We start from the raw sequence: 19406 nt of genomic DNA on the forward strand, positions 1-19406 counted from the left end.
CTTATGTGTCTCTGTGTAAAAGCCATTGATTGCTTGAGAGAAATTTAGTGTCATATGGAATTGACAACAAAAGAATTGTTGTTCCTCTACAACCTCCTGGGAGTGATGTTTCCAATGCCACGAGTGCTCTTTGCAATGGCACGAAAGGACCTGGGGTCCGTTTCACAAAGCAGGTTCAACAAACTCTGAGTGTAACCCTGAACTCAGAGTTGATCTACTCTGAGATAGGAAACTGAGTTTTCGATTCCACAACAGCAGATCTGAGTTAGTTTGATTAACTCAGAGTAGGTTCACCTGGAGATACGCGAGTGCACCGCAACTATAAAAAGACAGCATCAATGGAACCCCGATTTGAGGAGTCACCATGGCAACGCGGAAGGGGAAGGCTGCATACTTTACACCGCTCGAATTGAACATTTTAATGCGCTCATACGGCGAGTTTGAACATGTTTTTAGACGGAAGTCCAACACCGCTGCAGCTGCGAAGGAGAGGGAGACGGCGTGGGAGAACATTGCTGCTCGGGTCAATGCGTGAGTATAAATGTATTCCTTTGAAATCACAATAATATTACAAGTCAAAACTGCTTGAATGGTAGCCTTTTAATTTATTTCATTTAGGTGCAATCCTCCGGGGGAGAAGCACACTTGGCAGCAGCTTAAAATGAAATATAAAAACATTGTTCTAACAGGTAAGACCTCGGCATGATCTCATGGAGGTAGCTACCTCATTTTGATCATGTTTTACATTGTCAAGTAAATATTAAGTCGCTGTTTGTGCAGTTGTTTTATCCCCAACATAATGCTGTTTTCACACACATAAAAGTTTTTTTTCTTCTTTCTGCTCCCTTTCATTGTAAAATTGGGCATATTGTGTTCATATAATGTTTTGTTTTTTGTCTACGAGTAAAATTTAAAAATGAAAAAAAAGTGTTCTCATCTATATCATGTCATGTTAAACAATTAAGCCAAACTAACACAGACTTTTACTCAGCCAACAGAAAAAAGGCAGATGCAAGAAGAACGGGTGGTGGCCCACCACCTCTAACTGAGGCAGAGGAGCTGGCCCTAAGCCAGAAAGTAGGAAGGCCAGTGGCTGAGGGAAACCCTGGAGGAAGTTCATCCTCTGAAACCACCACCCACCACCCAAGACACAAGTGGCTTCATAAAATGTAATATGCCTTGGCCTATATATATATATATATGTATGTATATATATATATATATATATATATATATATATATATATATTAAAGCCTATTCTTAAAAATATTTATTTTCCTTTAATGTCTTTTTTTTCTCTGTTTGTCCCAACAGATTCTGATGGTACTGTCTGCCTGGTGGAGCCACCTCAAGCCACAACAGACCTTGTAACTGTAAGTAGGCAATACTCCAAAGATTTTGCAAAGTGGTCCATTTAAGTATACTGAAACATATCACTCATCTAGGATGAAGACTACAATGAAACTATGTCTGCTGCCTTCACAGAGGAAGATCCAGAAAGGCCTATAGAGGTAACATCTTCATATGTTACTGATAGTTGCCCTCCAATTTACACTTATTAACATTCTGGTGGAATATAGAGTGTGACATTTAGCCTACACTGAAGTATTAACACATTCTCATCCTTTTTAACAGGGCATGGCTGGGCAGCAGCAGGAAGGTCCCTCAACTTCCACAGCACAGATTGACACAGTGAGATGAATGTCCAGTAAACAGCAGAGGTTCAGTCTGTGGTATTTGTGTGCAACTGTATCATTTAATGTCCTCCTTATGTATTCCCAGTTACCTGTTAAAGACATCTACAAAATCTATCTCCTGAAAAAAATACAAAAAACTGAAAAAGACATGCAGTACTTGGACCGCAAGATAAAAATGGCAGATCTAGAAACTGCTATACTGGAGCACAAGTTAGAGGTGGGTGCATGGTGAACTATGTTAATTATATTAACTATTGGAACATTAACTAAACAAGCTCTTGTGTTAGTAGCAAATAAAGAAGACCAAATGAAATGTGTATTATTGATTTATTTGACTGCTGTGGTGGTGATGATGGTGACTTAATCTCCGAAATGATTATGGCATATGGTGTCTCTGACTGCTCTGCCATCCTGCATAGCTGGCAGGTGGAAGGGGTCATCATCAGGGTCATCCATTTGTAGGGCAGGTTGTTGCTCTCCTCTAATAGTAGCAATATTATGAAGAACAACACAAGCCACAATAATATCACAGGCCCTCGCAGGGGTCACCCTCAGGTGACGTAGGCACTGGAAACAGGCTTTCAGCAGGCCTATGGTCATCTCCACCCGGGCTCTCGTCCTGCAGTGAGCCCGATTGAAGTTCTGTTGGGGGCCTGGTTCAGGGTCAGGGTAAGGGGTCAGCAGCCTGGGTTGGCATGGGTAACCCCTGTCACCCAGCAGAAGGCCGTCAAACTCTCCTGTAATGTATAGTTAGAGTATATTAAAGGAGGGAGACAAGTAAATTGTGCAAATCTTTAGGCTGCTTACCACGTTGCAGTCTGTTGCTCAGGTCAGACTTGCGATACATCCTTGAATCATGAACAGACCCAGGCCACTTGGCCTCCACACTGGAAATGATGTATCCGGCGTCACATATGATCTTGACAGTGCAGAGAATGACAGATGTTTAACTATGACGCAGTCTTTAACATTTTGAAACAGCAGTCTACATGTACCTGCACATTTATGCTGTGAATGGACTTCCTATTCACATAGTCTGCTTCATTATGTGAAGGAGCTGTGATGGGGATATGTGTGCCATCTATGCAGCCAATCACACTGGGAAATCCTAAAAGAAATTAAAATTACTAATCCCAGTCTGAGGTTGCAGCACGTCATTAACCAAATATAATTTAAAATTCATTTAACGGATCTCTACATCATTCACCTGCAATCCTGTGGAACTCCTCCTTGATGACTCTGACGGGTTTATGTCCAGGGAAAACGACAAATATTGGTAAAAGGCGTTTCAGCGCAAGGCACACTTTCCTCACCGCCCTGCATACAGTCGCCTTGCTCAAGTGCTCTGCATCTCCGACATTGTAAAGAAAACTCCCATTTGCAAAAAAACGCAGTGCAACACACAATATCTGCTGATATGTCAGGGCATGACTACGGCTGGTAACGTTGCAAATGTAAGGACGGATTAGATTGTGTATGTAGATGATGGACTGTGCCGTGAAACGGTACCGCTCAAAAAGATAACTGTCTGGAAAAGAAAGAACATCGATGCGTGGTCTGATAAATATCTCCCGACGAATATTTAATTCTCTGCGCAGTATCGCTGCACCTTCATCCACGGGATCATGATCAAACGGACAAGCCATGTTAACGAAAAAAAGTCACCACCTACTGTGACTAATGGACTTCCACGGACGTTTTTTTTTAATTACATACGGCAGAACTATGCCAAAACTCGTCTGCCGACTGAATAAATGAATGAGGAAGTGAAATACGGTGTGTGGTTGAAAGAGGGCGGAGACACAGAGAAACTCAAGGTTCCTTGAGTAAAACCTGGTCCCGACCAGGTTAGGTTCATAGAGTCAGTTACTGCGGTAACTGACTCAGAGTTTAACTTACCTCTGTCTGTGAAACAGGCTTGAGTTACCCCTCTTTCTCTGGTTTGACTTACCTTCCTATGTGAAACGGAAAACTCAGAGTTTCCCTCATTTCAGGGTTAACATACTCAGAGTTTTCAGTAAACCTGCTTTGTGAAACGGACCCCTGCTCTTTAAGCCTCTTCGCTACCTGAGCTCCAGACAAAGTCCTGTCATAGCCACGCTGTCTTCAGGAGCTGTGGCCGGTAAGCCAGTCCAGTTATACCAGGAACTACATGTAATACAGTCGCACATATGGAAGTGGCTAATCCTCTGTCTTGCAATTAGATGTATTAGTTTTAGTCAAGTATTCCCTAGGAATTCTGTTCACACTGGACCATTTCAGTTGTCATGTGAGCATGACACCGACATGATGGCTGTGGTCTAGACATGGGGTCAGAGTGTAGAGGTAAGGGTGGCGCATTCAACTTTCATGCAGGAAACTGACATTCACACCTCGTCACAGACCTGCAATTAATGTTGCCTTAATGCTTGTAACCACTACCTTTCCCTAACCACAATCAAACTAAAAGGAAATATTGTAGCATGAAGGGGTTATACTAAGGCCCCTCATGTCATCCAATTCAGCATTCCCACAGAGTCTTGTTTGGTCATGAACATAGTATGATGTCTTTGCAGCTTTCATGGTCCTGTTATTTGACTTAAAGGCACTGGTTGACATGAGTTCAATTGGGACCATCTTTGCCTACACTCTTGTTGCAGTGTGTATTCTCAAATTGAGGTATGTACACAGAGTAACTACATGTAAATGTAATCTGTTCAGTCAAAGGCCATGGTATTCAATGTCAGACTTAAACAGCTTATTCTATCTACTGAGTCATGTAGAAGTTCTGCATTAACTGTTGTGTAAGCATGTTGCTTTGTCTTTTCTCTCAGGTACAAAGAAGACACGGGTTTTGTCCATAGATCAGAACCCTTTACTGTGAGAGGGCTAGTAATGCCTCCGTCTCGACCCACCCAGCTCACCTCTAAAAATGTCAACATAGTCACCGTCGTTATTTGTAAGTAATCCCTCATTAGGGTTGTTTTTTCACCTATGTGCTGCTGTGGTTTTTTTCTCTTGCTCTTGTCACAGTATGACGTAGAATTTTCTGCACTCAACAACTTCTAACAACTGTTTTTATCCTCTCCAGTGTTCCTGGTGGTCGTTTTAAGCATTCTGTTGTCCGAGACTGTGCATTCCATGCGCAGACGAGAGTTGTGGAGCATACTGTTCGTGTCTGTTGCTCTTGCTGTTGCTATCATCTGGAGACAGCCACAGAGCACAACTAAAGCTGCTTTCATGGTAAACTGGAGGGGTGATCGTTGTAGGAAGAATTTCTTGCATCCTGAGGATTTACACTTCCGATCGGGATGTCTCGTTTGCAGTTAGCGGGCCTTCCTAAGTGACAGTTAGAAAGAAAGTTCATGGCAAAGACGTGATGTGGCTGATGTGGCCAACCCAGGTTAAAAGCAAGCAGAATGACAAACACACTTTTTTGTTTACAAAAAGTAATTAAACTTTTTAAACCCAGCATCTGTGGGACTGTTTCAAGCGGCTTCTGAAAACGCATCATTACAGCGCTTTTAGAGCTCCATTCTCTGCCTTTTTTTTAACCTCATTCATTAATTTACATCTTGTCAAGAAATGATTAAAATAACCATACCATGCTTTTCACCACATTTGATTATTTTCTTTTATTTGGAGCTTCCACACAAACAAAACTGCCTCACATGAGAAAAACCAAAATACTGAAAACAACTACTACACTGTGAATGACAATGAGTATGTAAATATGGTTTTGTAGGCTATACAGTTAAATGGTTTCTTTTTTTGTCTGTTTTAATTGTGTTTGTTGATATATGATTGGGAGTCTGCACAGGATGTTTTATTTTGAAAAACTTGGATTCTCCATGCCGACTTCCTGCCAGACTCGATCAGGGAGCTGCACCCTGTCTGGGGCTTGATCTGGTGGAACCGCTTCAAATCGCTGGCTGTAATGCAGCCAGTGAGTTGTTAGCAGAGTGGGAGGGCTTAGAGGTGTTCCACCATGCCTGAGGGTATATTAGTCCATACAACATCCTGCCCTATGAACACTTGTGGTGGACCTCCTTCTCATTCAGCCACACTTAATTAGTCAGTGGGTTAACAGCCCCATATATCCAGAAACAGTTCATGGCCAAATGCTTTTGTAATTTAAAACATTTCTAACCACCATGCAGGTACCAATGGAGCTACTGTAAGAGCAGACTGTATAATCAATTAGACGCAAGATACAGAGACAAATGCAGTTGAGGACCGCTGCCATACCTCAGGCTACAATGCGTTATGAAGTGTAACATTTTCTATTTTGAAATCAGTTCTCTATTGATCAATAATTTGTTAGTGACGTTGAATATACAGTGTAGCTGGAGATCAATCACAGCGACCCTGTCCCCAGATGAATGTGGTTTTAATGTGGCTTATTTATCGTTGAAATCGTTGGAAGTGGGATGCTTATGTTCCCATTGAGTGGTTCAACTACATAACCATGACCTCTCCTACAGCTGCAGCACAAGTCTACAGTACATTTGGCTCTTCTGTCTTTTGAATCTTGAAGAAATCAAAGAACGCCATTCTTGCTAATGACACACTACTACTGCCACATCATCACCCTCCTTTTTCCCGCCTCTTCCTCAATCACACCTCTGATTGATGTTGTGATTGCCAGGCTCCAGTTATTACAGGGTGACTATACAAAGACACTAATTTATGTAGCCAATCTAGTGTTCATTTGTCAAACATCACTCATCATTTGTGGAGCCTGCTGGACACGCCACTGCCAGTCTCTGAGGGCCTGACATATGTTGTTTTGTTTCCAATTAGAGGACGTATCTGTGTATTAAAGAAGTAGGAGGACATGGGCACTGGAATATGGTCATTCCTTCGTGCTATTGGAGAAAGACCATTAGAGGGTAGAGGGGAATGGAATTTCTATGATAAGATCCTGATTCAAGAGAGCGATATAGCATTGTAACACAAATAGTGCTGCAATAACAATACTCAAGAATCTACAGTCATGCTAGTAAATGTGTCACATAGCCTCAATGAAGAGTTTAAACAAGCATCCAATCAGTATAGCAATTTTAGTCTGTTACTTGAAAGCCACTTTAGGGAAAGTGTAAGGGGAATTTATTAATTTAAAGCATTACATGAATAAAAATAAGGGGGGGGGGTCCTTTTATCAATGCAGTCTTGTTATTCCTGACTTGTTACTTGGGATTATTGATTTTCTGAACTCAGTGAGATCAGCTGATCAATAATGGCATCTTAACCGAAATTTCCCAAACACAACTGCTACACTCAGTATTTACGTGCACACAGACTTCACCAAAGCTAGAGTGTACAGGTACACAAATACAGGCAAAGTAAACACATTAACACACAGTATCTCATGTGTTTTTCCCAGCAGTTGCTGTGTTGTCCAGCACTTTTTTTTATCCCGTGCTGCTGCTGTCAGTCTGTGTGGCTCACCTCAGCAGCTGCCACCACCAACACTGGAAATGAGTCCATCAGGGACAGATTGGCCATCCTGAGGCCCAGATGCTTGTGACCTCCCCACGCCCCCTAAATGCAGAGTTACTGTGATTAAAGTATGATTGGCAGAGCTGGTTATTAATTCTAATCTTGGGCACATATGCAGGATGGTGGGCAGAGGGCAGGCAGTGGTGTGTGCCAGGCGGACGCCACGCGGAGGCTAATTCACTCTGACACGCTATCAGAGCACGGTCACACACGCTCCACATTTCCCCAACACACAGACGCCACCTAGAAACTACACACACTTTCCCTCTAATGCACAGGAGGGGGGAGGCGAGGAGAGAAGGTTGTACTGTACAGTAACAAGACACACACAAGTTGTGTTACCATTTATCTATTGTGCATTTTGAGGTATTGCATTAGAATTGTTTGATGGAAATAAAAAGATTTTAATGCCCTCGATTGATAGAAACACCTTTTTTCTGATGTCACAAACATTAAACTTGCATAACTGATCACTTGTTTCTGCTCTGAGAGAAGAAGCTGTTTCCGCAGATTAAAGTGTCTCCTCATCACTCATACAGATTTCATGTAACCTTCCTCACTTATGGAACAATCAGAAATGTCATACTCCATTGTGATTTTTACATTTTTTTCACCATTTGATGTTCGACTGGCGCTCTTTACATCAACCTAAATCATCTTCTTGCGCCCTCTTTTTTTGCTCACTTTTCTACTTGTAATGAGCTCGTAATTTTCTAAATAAATAATCTCAAAAAGTTTTTTTTTTTTTTCATTTCAATTCAATTTCAACTTTATGACCATAATGGACACTGAAGTGAGTGAATGTAAGTTTTCCAGAATTCCAAATGCAATGACAGCTTAACTGATCTATACCAAATATCAAAAATCAAACGGCTTTGTCAAGTGAAATCTAAGCAGACTGTTAGGTGAAGGAAAGCAGGAGGTACTCCTCTTTCTCCTGTAGAGGGCATTGCAATATCATGCAAGTGAGAGAGCAATCATACCTTCTTCATGACATGACAGCGCATATATGGTGGGATTTCAAAGAGGCTCATATGCAGTCAGTATCCACATCAGCACATACGGCACATTTCTAAGTACATGTATGTCAGCCTGTGCAGACTGGACACACCCACCCACCCTAATAGTTTTTTGTCATTGAACAATGTTGTACAAAAACCTAAAACATGCTGCCAGAGGGTATGCTTCACTGTGATTATGAGAGTTTTTGCATATTTATTATTATCCACTGCATCCTGCTTGCTGATGACAATATGGAGAAAACCTGCTGGCCAACCACTACACAAGAGCATTTGCCCACAAAATGCTGCAGGTATTTAGATTTTTTGTGTGTGTGTGTGAACCTTTTATCACATTAAAAAGTTTGTGAGTGTGAGCTGTGCACTCACAAGAGATTAGGTAATGTACCTCTCTCTCCGCCCCGAGGGCAGAAATTGCGACTGGTAGAGTTGGAATCGGGTTGAGCTTGAGATTGTCAAGTATGTATCTGTTTTGCGACCACGTCTAAATGTGTTCCAAATGGCTACAGTTAAAGGCTGGTGAATGGCCGACTGTCATAGTGAAGGGTGGGGGAGGTGATGATGGGACAGTCATCCTGGGGATTGCATTGTGGGGATGTTGATGAAAAAAGAGCATGAGAGACAAGTTCAAATCCTATATGCTTCATCTCCACACATGTTATGTACAGTTACAAAATTTATCAGACCCCTCGATTTGGACTTCCTTATTTTGTGGGGGAAGAGGGTTTCAGATGCTCTTTGACTCTATGACAAGAAGCACGCTGATGCCTCTAAAGCTCAGTCAGTGCCAGCAATAACCGGCAGATCGTATAAAATAGAAAACCAATGAGCCTTGATGGGAAAGCAGGAATTCTTACTGACCTCCCTTGGGGTTTTGCTGCTACAAGAATTAGTTGAGAACTCCAAAAGCTTGTAAGTGGTCCTTTGAGTTAAAATTATTATTATTATTATTATTATTATTATTATTAATTCGACACACTGAAGAATGAACTTCCATGTTCAAAACATGCATTTTTTTTGCACAATTTCTGCAACTTGCTGTCAGATTTGGATGAAATGAAACTCATCTGTCAGCATTCCCAGGAATCCCTTGTCCTTGTCATAATTTTTTGCATACATTTAGGAAGCATCTAGGAACAACATGGTTGCATCACCTAATCGTTGTTACTATGTGCATGATGCTAATCCATGTCAGGCTGCTAATTCAAATCTGCATGTGGCACATTATGTGCATTAAGTGCTTTCTTTTAAAAGCTCAATGAGCTATCTGGCCTTCAAAATTCCCTTTCCTCTCACTCCAGATTCACTCCACATCCATTTGAATTTCCAGGCCAAGACCCCGGTCCCTTTGTATTGTTATTATTGTTCCTGCATTTTGCTTTGTAATATACTGTATTCCGTCTCAAGAGTGACTGATGTTTTAACACATACTCTCTATAGGAGAGGATGTTGATTATGATTAATAGCTGGCAGTGCACTATGGTGCATTATGGTGGCTGGTCATAAACAGTATGGAGCTAAGGACTGAGGTGAGAGCGCTTTAACAGGCTCCCACCATCTGCACGTCAACGTTTAATTACAGCAGCACAAGCCTGGGTGACAGCAGCCCTTCTCTGCATTATTAAAGCAACACACAAATACACACTCACAGACACACATACAGAATAAAAACGCATTGATTTTCAACATTATCGACAGAAGTTAGCATGTTTCTCTCAATAATGATTTCTTGTGGGTTGAATTAGAACAAAATAAGAATTTTATTGAACATTCCTTATTATTGTCCTTTCCTGTCCACTTGTGTTCTATTCTTTTTTCCTTCTCTGTCCCTTTCTCCTTTTTACTCTGTCTTCAATCATGTCCTCTGCTCCTCTTTTCTCCTCTCCTACCTCCTCACTCCTTACTTTAATTTGCAAAAATAAACTGTTCACTCCTCCTCTCCCCCTCATCCTTCCTTTCTTCCTCCCTCCACTCTTCATCAGCACATCTGGCGGCATCATTTGAAACACCCATCTTTTCAGGACCTGACACATAAACACACGCACACATAGATCAACATGGACGCACATTACCTCTTGTGTCATTACTATAATGTTATTTCTATGCGTATTCAACATGAAAATAGGCAGGGGATGACAGGAAAGACAAAAAGGACCATCAGGAAGAAAAACTCAAAGCCAAAGGGACACACGATGCCCAAGTAGCAGAGAGCAATCTTTCATTTATTCAATTAGCTAACGAGGCGAGGGAGCCAGACACCAACAGAGGATTGATGGTGGGGAAAAACTTCTCTCAGCAGGCGACGCTTATTCAGGACTTTTACTCCTGTCTCTCTTTGCTTCGCTCTGTCTTCCCCTTTATTCACAAAGGAAAGTTCTCCGGGGGAAAGAAGGGGACCTGAAGGGATGAGACCTTGAGAGTGACCTTGAGCAGCTGCTTTCTGTCTTTCTGTCTGAGGACAGGAAGAAAAGCAGGGGTATGTTTTAGTTTTTCAAACAGTAGTATCCCACGGTCTTAGAAACTCATTATTATCTATTGCATGGCCCCAGATTCTGAGTTATTCCATAACTACCTAGATTCATTAATTATCAGGTTATTTCTGATTCTTTCCTTACTAACGACTCACAACTTTGTGTGCTGTATTGTAAAATGTTAGCCTTGATTATACTGGGACACATAATGCAGTTTATAATAAATAGGGGAGAACAAGGAGATAGAGAGAGGGGGAAGAACATGCAACAAAGATGCCCAATAGGAATCAAACTGGGGTGCTGTGCTCCCAGTGTATGGTATGCATCTTCACCATTAGGCCACCAAAATGACCAATACATAGATATTACTGCTTGTAGTGGCAGCAAGCTCTATTGGGACAAACTTGGTTTTCATATTGATGCATATTGGCGAGCATATGCTAATATATGTATATTGTATCTGTGATAGGCCAGTGTCTGCGGAAGCGGTCTTGTCCTATAGAAAGTGTCAATAATGAGACATGTGTCATTCGTCTGTATGCCTTGCTGTTAACTAAGAGGGTGAAGATTCATCGCACAAATGCAAATTAAATCATTTTATTATACCTTACATAATAGGGATAGTCTGACATTTTGGTACAAAGAAAGACACTTACAGCAAGTTAGACGAGAAGATTGTTTTCACTCTCATGTCTGTATGCTTACTTTGCAACTAGAGCTTAGCTCTAGGACTGGAAACAGAGGAAACAACTAGCCTGGCTCAGAAATGTAAAAATGTTCGGGTTTTATAAGAAGTAAACTTCCTTTTAGTCCTTTTAGGGGGTTGCTCTGAATATCTGTTTCACCCTGCTTCCAGACTTTATGCTAAGATAATGGCCACCTGGCTCTAGCCATGAGACATCAGAGGCACTGATCTTGTCATCTATCTGTCAACAAGAAGACAGATAAACATATTTCCCAAAATGTCGAACTGTACCTTTAAGAGCAACTGCTGTAAAGAAAGCATAGGAGGTGGATGAGAATGTAATTAACTCCAGATTGTAGTTTTCACAAATGAGTGGAAACACTGGGCAGTCACAGATTAGGCAGCCGACTGACTGTCTGAAGGAGGACTAGTTGCCTTCCTGGCTGACGAATGTCAAAGCAGCTTTTTTTAGCCACAATCCAGAGCTTGGGGGTGAAGTGTTGACCCCCGGCCTGAGGTCACGCCTTGACATTCAGGTTGACATTTCCGAGGGACGTCAGCTTCCATCGCAAGTAAAGGTCAATGTTGCTGTCCTGTCAGCAGGAGGTCATGAACTCTGACCCTGAGGGGACACCAGGATGAGGGACTGGACTACAGAAAGGGAAAAAAGTGTTTGTGCTTCCAAATGGAGGACGAAGGAGAAATGTAGAGAATAGTTTCCTCTAGACATCTGTGTTGATTGAGGCATGCAGCCATACACGCACGCACACGCACACACACACACACACACACAAACACACACACCAGTGGTCCCGCTGACCTTGAGGGGTGTTAGATTTGGGTCAGGATCAGTAAGTCTCTCACAGCCCATCTGTGCTACTCTGGAAACTCCACAACTCCCCAAATCCACTGGGTATTGGCTTGGACCTTGGAGGACACCTTTCCCGGTGTGACTGAGTAGTCCTATCTGAAAAAACCTACGACAACCAAAAAATATCAGAGGACAGGGTTTGTTGCAGTCAAAGAAAAAACAAAGACATGAGTGAACAACAAAGGATTTTGAAACAGAAAAATAAGGCAGGAAAAAGAAAAGATAAAGTAAATTATACACTTACAGTGACTAAAATGTGATGGAGAGCTTTCATAAAATTCCGTCCAGTGCATCTGATCCCTCCCAGGATGTCCAGCTTTGTGTGTCAAGCTGAGGGATTCATTTTCCATGGAGAGCAGGGGATCCGGTCGGGCAGTGCATGATGGCTACACCAGTGACTTGGCAGACCTTTTGCCATATCTGTATATGCACAAACATGACTCGGCCTCAACTTTTAGTAAATTAGTCCATCCGCATTAATGCACCAGGCTCACTAAACTTAGATCAAACTGTCAAACTAGGCAGACCTGTTATGTGAAATTATGAATTAAGACCATGTTACTGCATTGCCTATATCTCACCTCAAATGTTTTCAGACCGATATTTTAGTGCACTGTTTGGTTGTAACATGACAAAGTTTGCCACCAAGCCAAAACCAAGCACCACCCAACTCGCAGTTGTCCCCCACCAGCCGGTGTATTTAGTGTTGTGAAGTGTCTGCTTGAACTCGTTTGCTTGGGCAGTAACTCACTCCCAACCCAGGAGGCGCCATCCACCATTTTCCTGCAGAGAACCATGGACTCAGACAACCTAGTCTATGATGAAAGTCACAGTCTGATGAAGCCAACAGAACCGCATCATCTGTAAAGAGCAAATCCTGAGGTCCCCAAACCAGATCCTCTCGAGATCCTGTCTGTGAAAATCATAAAAATAGTCAGTGACAAAGAACCACCCAGGTAGTTCATGGAGGTAAATGCTAGCATCAGGTGCTAACATGCTCACAATGACAAAAAAATCAGGCTAAACTTTGGCAGGCACTGTATAATATTCACCATGGTTACATCTTAGTTTAGGATGTTAGCATACTGACGTTTGCTAATAGTCAGCCAACCAAATGGCATTACCATCCATACAGCCATGCTGCTAGTGTGGCTAAAAAGCTAATGTCTTGTCTAAATTCTAGAATTTTTTTGTTTGTTTGTTTGTTCATTTGAAAGATACCATCTAAAGCCTCTAGGTTCCTCTATGTTCCCAGGTAGCCATGTTGCTAGAAAATAAAATCAGTCATGTCGTCCATCCTCTTCCAGAGCAGTCTTCTGATGGCCTCTCACTCCTACCAAATACACAACCCTCTTATTGATTTGCTGAGGGTGGGAGAGGTAAGAGGAAGACGAGACAGACGTGCCTCAGCCGGATAAGATAAGACTAAAGTACCAGACAAAAAGAAAGAAAACATCTGTGTTAAGGTTCTACATTATGTTATGTCATGAAGTGAAATTTCAAATTGAGGATCAAAATCTGGTTATTTATTGTAACTTCATGAAACGAAATTCTAAGAATCAAAGTAATATGTATACTGAATCGACTGTTGGACTGTTGCCACAGTCCTGTGGCTAAAGCTGTTACAGGACCTGTCTCCTTTTTGATTAAGGTTTGTTTACTTTCTCTGTAGGTTTACCTTCTAAAACTACTTAATAAATGTGAGGGAAAGGTGTGGAAAAGATTAAAAGAAGTAAACACTGACTCTACTGCAAAGATCCCGACTTATATACTAAGTTAAGTTGACTGAGATGTATAAATTATTTGCAAAATTTTGAGTTGTAACTACAAACCAAGCTAGTCGTTTGCTTCAGTGTAAACGATAGATAGATAGATAGATAGATACGTGTGGATATTCTGTCACTCACCATCGTATGGACCCTGTCTGTTAGTGGAAATCTCAGATCACCCAAAGCCCCTCCTGTGGATCTCGTTTGGACCCCATCTGTCTGCTCTCCCTGGGACTCGGATCTGGAACCTTTCAGACTTTGCAACATGGATCTCTGTTCTTCTCTTGGAACTCTTAACACTTTGCTTGCTGAACTCTCATTAAAACAAGTTTATTGTACAGACTCCTGTCTGAACTTGGCATTAGAGTCTGTTACACCCAAATACATTTAAAACATTTATACAAAACATTGCTGAACAGACGTTCAACATTCACTTAAGTCATCAAATTAAGATAGAAATGCAAAGATAGAAAGGGTTTGTGGAGGTGTGTCTTTTTATTCATCTTCTCTCCTCTCAGCATTAAAACAATTTAAAAAAATCATGATGAAGGTAAGTATCTGGTTCAACCAATCCCCACACTGTGGAACAAACTTTAGCCACAGTTAAGCCACAATTCACTGATCTACTGTACACCCTCAGTTCCAAAAAAGTTGTGACAATGTGTAAAAAATTAATAAATAAAACAGGATGTGATAGTTTGCTAACCTGTTTTTACACATACTCCATTGAAACACAATATGTTTAATGTTTTACCTCACCAGCTTCGTTGATTTTTGTAAATATCTGCTTATTCTGAATTTGATGCAGCAACAGGTTTCAAACACGTTGTGACAGAAGCAACTAAAGACTGGGAAAGTAGTGGAACGCTCCAAAAACACCTGTTTGGATCATTCCACAGGTAAACAGGTTGATTGGTAACAGGTGATAGCATCATGATTGGGTATGAAAGGAGCATCCTTTAAAGTGTGAAGATTATTATTATTGAGCTCGTTTGCATATGATTCCATTAATCTAGCAAATAACACATTCTGAGTAAAGTATTGCTTTCCATCATAACGTTAGTATGCCATGAAATGCTGCATTATAATGCACAGACCCAGTACTCACATATAATTTCATTGTCAGAGACCCAATACTTGTTTATATATATTGTGATTATTTTACATAAAACGTCTGGCAAAGAATATCCAAACTGTTCCAATGCCAATCATGAATTGTTGCTTTATTTGCATCTTCACTATAAAGAGCTCTGTCTTACTGTATCATCCCTTATTGATGATCAGTTCTAGAATTCGTTATGCTGTTGTGCTAACCAAGGCTTGTCATAAATCTTAAATATAAGGTTAGCAAGCCCATAACCTAGTGCCTCTCCCTGGGTGTTGCATTAGACGTTGAAATGTGACCTCAGCTTGCCTGGGTGAATGTATTCTTTCCTATCTGTGAGGTGTGTGTGTGTGTGGTTAACTCGCTGCCACGTCACAGTCCCTGCTTTCCACGCCCAGCTCACTGGGACCTGGCAATCTGTTGCCCTTCCCCGGGAGCCGCTCCATCAGTCGAGTAGGTCAGCCCGCCCGTCGATGACATTTCCCCACAATAATATGCTAAAACCTTTCCCATAACATATTTTTTAGGAGAATATAAAAACAGCTTAATTTTATTTTCAAAGTTGCATACCGCCCCAATAATCTTCATCAAGAAGGTAGGGCAGCTTGTTTGTTGCCTGAGAGGAAAAATCTGGGGCAAAGAGAGGTCCATAAATCAGATCTCAGCCACTGCTTGCAAAGCTTAATTGCTGTGGTAATAATCGGTGGCTACTCAGATGACCATTTTAACATTCTGATCAACTCAAAGCTCAAGATTCTTCCATCTGGAAAATAAAATGATGAGTCACTTTGCTGATTGGGATCATTTCGCTATGCTTAATTATTAAAAGATTCGTAGTCACTATGTAGTTTGTTCACATTTGTCTGTGTTAACCATTCAAACGCCAGCAAAAGTAAATGTCACCTCAATACCAACAGTAAGAGAATGTGTCACAGCACAAAGATGACTACGTACGTTCAACCTGTTACACTCAGTTCTGTCAAGTTCTGTCAGTGACAGCAGTGATTCACTTTGAAGATTGTCGATAAGATTTGTTTGTACATGAACTGAACACCTCTAGTAATCAGCTCAACTTAATTTCCAAAGAATGTCTAAAGCATCGTCTTTAAAACTTTTCAAATTGAAGAACTGGGTTGAACTGGCAATTTTAAGCTTGATAAACCTGGCACAGAAGAAACAAGCAGGGTCACCTCTTAAAACGAACTGACACCAGCAGCTGTATCTACAGCTGAGTAAACTCAGAGAGACTCTGCATCTGCTTATTTCTCCCTTTTGTCCAACCATCCACCCCGGCCTCCACCTCATGAGGTCTTGCAGCAGTATAGTACAGCAGCACTTTCTTCACCTTTGCTTCTCAGAGACACCGTCATTATTCACAGGGCGGAGTTAACATGGGTAGCTTTAAGTGTTTAAACAAATGACCAATGCTGTTGTTTTTCTGCTTGCTCTCTCTTTTTGTCATCTCTTCTTCCCTTTTCTCTCATTTCTTTTCACCCTGCTCTCTCCCTCTTTCACACCTTTATACATCACTCCTCCTCACTTCCACCCCTCTCCCACATTTTGCCTCCCTCACCTCTCTCTTCCTTTCCTCTCCATCTCCCCATTAATCCTCTCTTTCTCCCAAGCCTTGCTCTATTCTTTTCCCTTCTCTCCCCTTTTCTCTTTTCCCTTTTCTCTCTCCCACCGTCTCCTCTCTCCCTCCTTCCATCTCTGTGATCCTGCTGTGTTTCTTCTTTATTTACCACAGGAGCAGCACAGTGTTCCAGCAGGCCCTGACACTTTAGGCTCTGATGGATAGGCCTGTCACTGGACGAGTGTGATAAACGGTAAGGTGATGGATAGATGTGCCGGGGCGGTGGAGACATCACAAAGCAGTTTCACAGTTTCACAGCTCCTCGCCAGGCAGCAGGGGGGCCTGAGGGCGGCCATTTTGTGCCAAGCCACAGGCCCCTAACGGAGGAGCCGGGGCCTAATGAGGCCAGATGATTAGACAGCAGAAAGATGAGGGAGGGAGGGGATGGAGGTGGGCCAGTAATCTGACTCTAGTAGAAGCAGAATGACTTTACTGAAGCAGTCCTGCTGGTGGTAAGACCTGCTGAAATAAAATAAAACAGCACATTAAATTTAAATAAGATGGGGTTAAGTCATAAATGTTAATGCTGTATGCAGTATGAAACAGGAAAACCCATGACGATATGAACCTCACATCACTATCTGCATTGGCACCGAACGCTGCCACAATTCATAGATCACTGAAGCAGAATAGTGGAATTCAAGTGTAATAGTTAAAGGCTGAGTTTGGGTGATTTTGACTACTTTTCTTTGTTCAATTATCTAGAAGTTCTGCGACTACACCCCTGCACATTCAGTTCTCAAAGATAAAATTAAAGCAGGCACCCCAACATCGTTATACTGTATATGTTTTCTGCACCCCTTTATGAATACCCCATATAAAAATACAAAAACTTTTTTCTTCTGGAACCAAACATAAACATTTGTAGATTCTTTATTTCACATCCTGTTTTTTTTAACTGTAAAATCATCGCATTATGGAAATTTGAAAAACAATTGAAAATGCTCATCCACAATATTATTGAGCTTTTCAGCTGAAACGCTATTTAATTGCAGAGACTAAAAGATCAGTAGTGCATGAAAAAAACATGACATGTTTGTCAGTGTGTCTTTTAAAACCATTACAACAGACAAAGTCAAGTTCTGCAAGTCATGAGTGCGTCTTGGCCATGAAGTCCAGAGTCAAGTCTCACATGGAGACAGATTTGCAAAATATAGTAACTGTTGTTCAAATGTTGTTCATTCAACGAATGCTTTATATGTTTTTAATATGTTAATATGTTTTCTGTGAATCTAGCAATGTGCTGCGGGTGCTTCTCAGAACTATGACAGCGAACTTGAGGAGGAGAAAACGACTGCAGCACTGATTGATTTGTAGCCTTTAAAAATGCTAAATAGCACTTGAGTTTCTTAAAGAGAGTACTCCAGTCCGTTTTTCCCTGTCAAATGTCAGTTACAACATAATTTCAGCTGAATTCTTTGTATATTGCCATCTGGTAGTGGTGGCCACAGCAGTCTTTCCATCTGAATGTGACAATCCAAGGTATCACCAGTTATCTCTCTGCATTACTTGACAAACCTTTGCTTCCTGATCACACAAAGCGCAAGTCCTTTTTGATTAACAAGCCTAAAGCCACCAGGTTCATGATTCCAGCCTGAAAGTCCTAATCATGCAAGCCGAGTCCGTACCTCTGCAGAAATTATGTGATTACAAAAATTATCCATTTAACCATCTTCTGATCTGCCACCACTGTGGTTGGTAGAAGTAGTTGGAAGTTGAAAGGAGACAGCAGGCAAAATGTGGTATCCTGTTTCAAAGCCACAGTATTTGTAGAAAGATACATCTGTCACTAATGACAGACAGCAGTCACTATTCACTAAGCCACAAGGTCCTTGTCAGTAAAAACTAAATATAGGTCATTTTGTCTTTTGTACCTGTGTAATAATAATAATAATAATAATAATAAATTCAGTTTCAAGTGTTTTAACAAACATGTTAACATTGCAGTTTACTTGGCATGTCTTCCTCTTTGAACACAAATTTGATGAAATGCAGTTTATTAAGATTATTAAATTTTTCAATATAATGTTACCGGTTTTTGCAATCTCTAAAAACGTCTTCTTACTCATACCCCCATTTTTATCTTCTTTTCATTTTCATTTAGCTTCTGTCTTTGCTCCGTCTTTGTTTGTCCCGCTCTTTCATCACAATGGATGGCATTTGGGCAGAACACTTGCCATATCATAGCCTAACTAACTTCACATTCATAGCGAGTACAAATCAAGCAGATGTATCTGCAAATATGTTTTAAAGAGTTGTAATCAGATCTAGAGTAGGTACAGTCTTTGACATTTATTGACATTTTAAATCCTATCATTTTATACTCTCTCTTTGGCCCCCTTCTCCTTCTACATCTGCTTGTAATGACATTGAATGTCCAGCAGAGATCTCTCTTGTTCTGCTTTTGGACTCTGGTACTTCACTAGGCTGTTTACTGAGAAATCAGTCAGTCATGTTTGTGCTTTCTACGTTTTAATTGCAGATGTATGAAAGACAAGGAAAGGGAGAGAGAGAGAGACCAGTGTGACTGAGAAAAAGAAATTTCACCTTGTGCAGGTGGAGTGACAAAACTTCATTTGAATGTAGAACCTCAGAGCTGTCTAATTGCCTCATCCAGCTACCAGCGAAAATAATTAAAATTGGACTCTCACTGTTTCTAATCACACTGAAAATTG

At 41.2% G+C, this 19406-nt stretch overlaps 1 protein-coding gene across 1 annotated transcript; it reads right to left on the minus strand.

Moving 5' to 3' along the window:
• Positions 1–2165: 2165 nt before the first annotated feature.
• LOC121614352 (putative nuclease HARBI1) lies at positions 2166–3343 on the minus strand (the record flags this gene model as incomplete). Its single annotated transcript, XM_041948172.1, has 4 exons — positions 2905–3343; positions 2693–2805; positions 2505–2616; positions 2166–2434 (listed from the first exon to the last, which is right to left on the minus strand). Coding segments are annotated over exons 1-4 (933 nt in total), but the record flags the coding sequence as incomplete, so codon positions are not given.
• Between the last annotated feature and the right edge of the window lie 16063 nt (positions 3344–19406).

This window comes from Chelmon rostratus, chromosome 11 (assembly GCF_017976325.1).
Source record: "Chelmon rostratus isolate fCheRos1 chromosome 11, fCheRos1.pri, whole genome shotgun sequence".
NCBI lineage: Eukaryota > Metazoa > Chordata > Actinopteri > Chaetodontiformes > Chaetodontidae > Chelmon > Chelmon rostratus.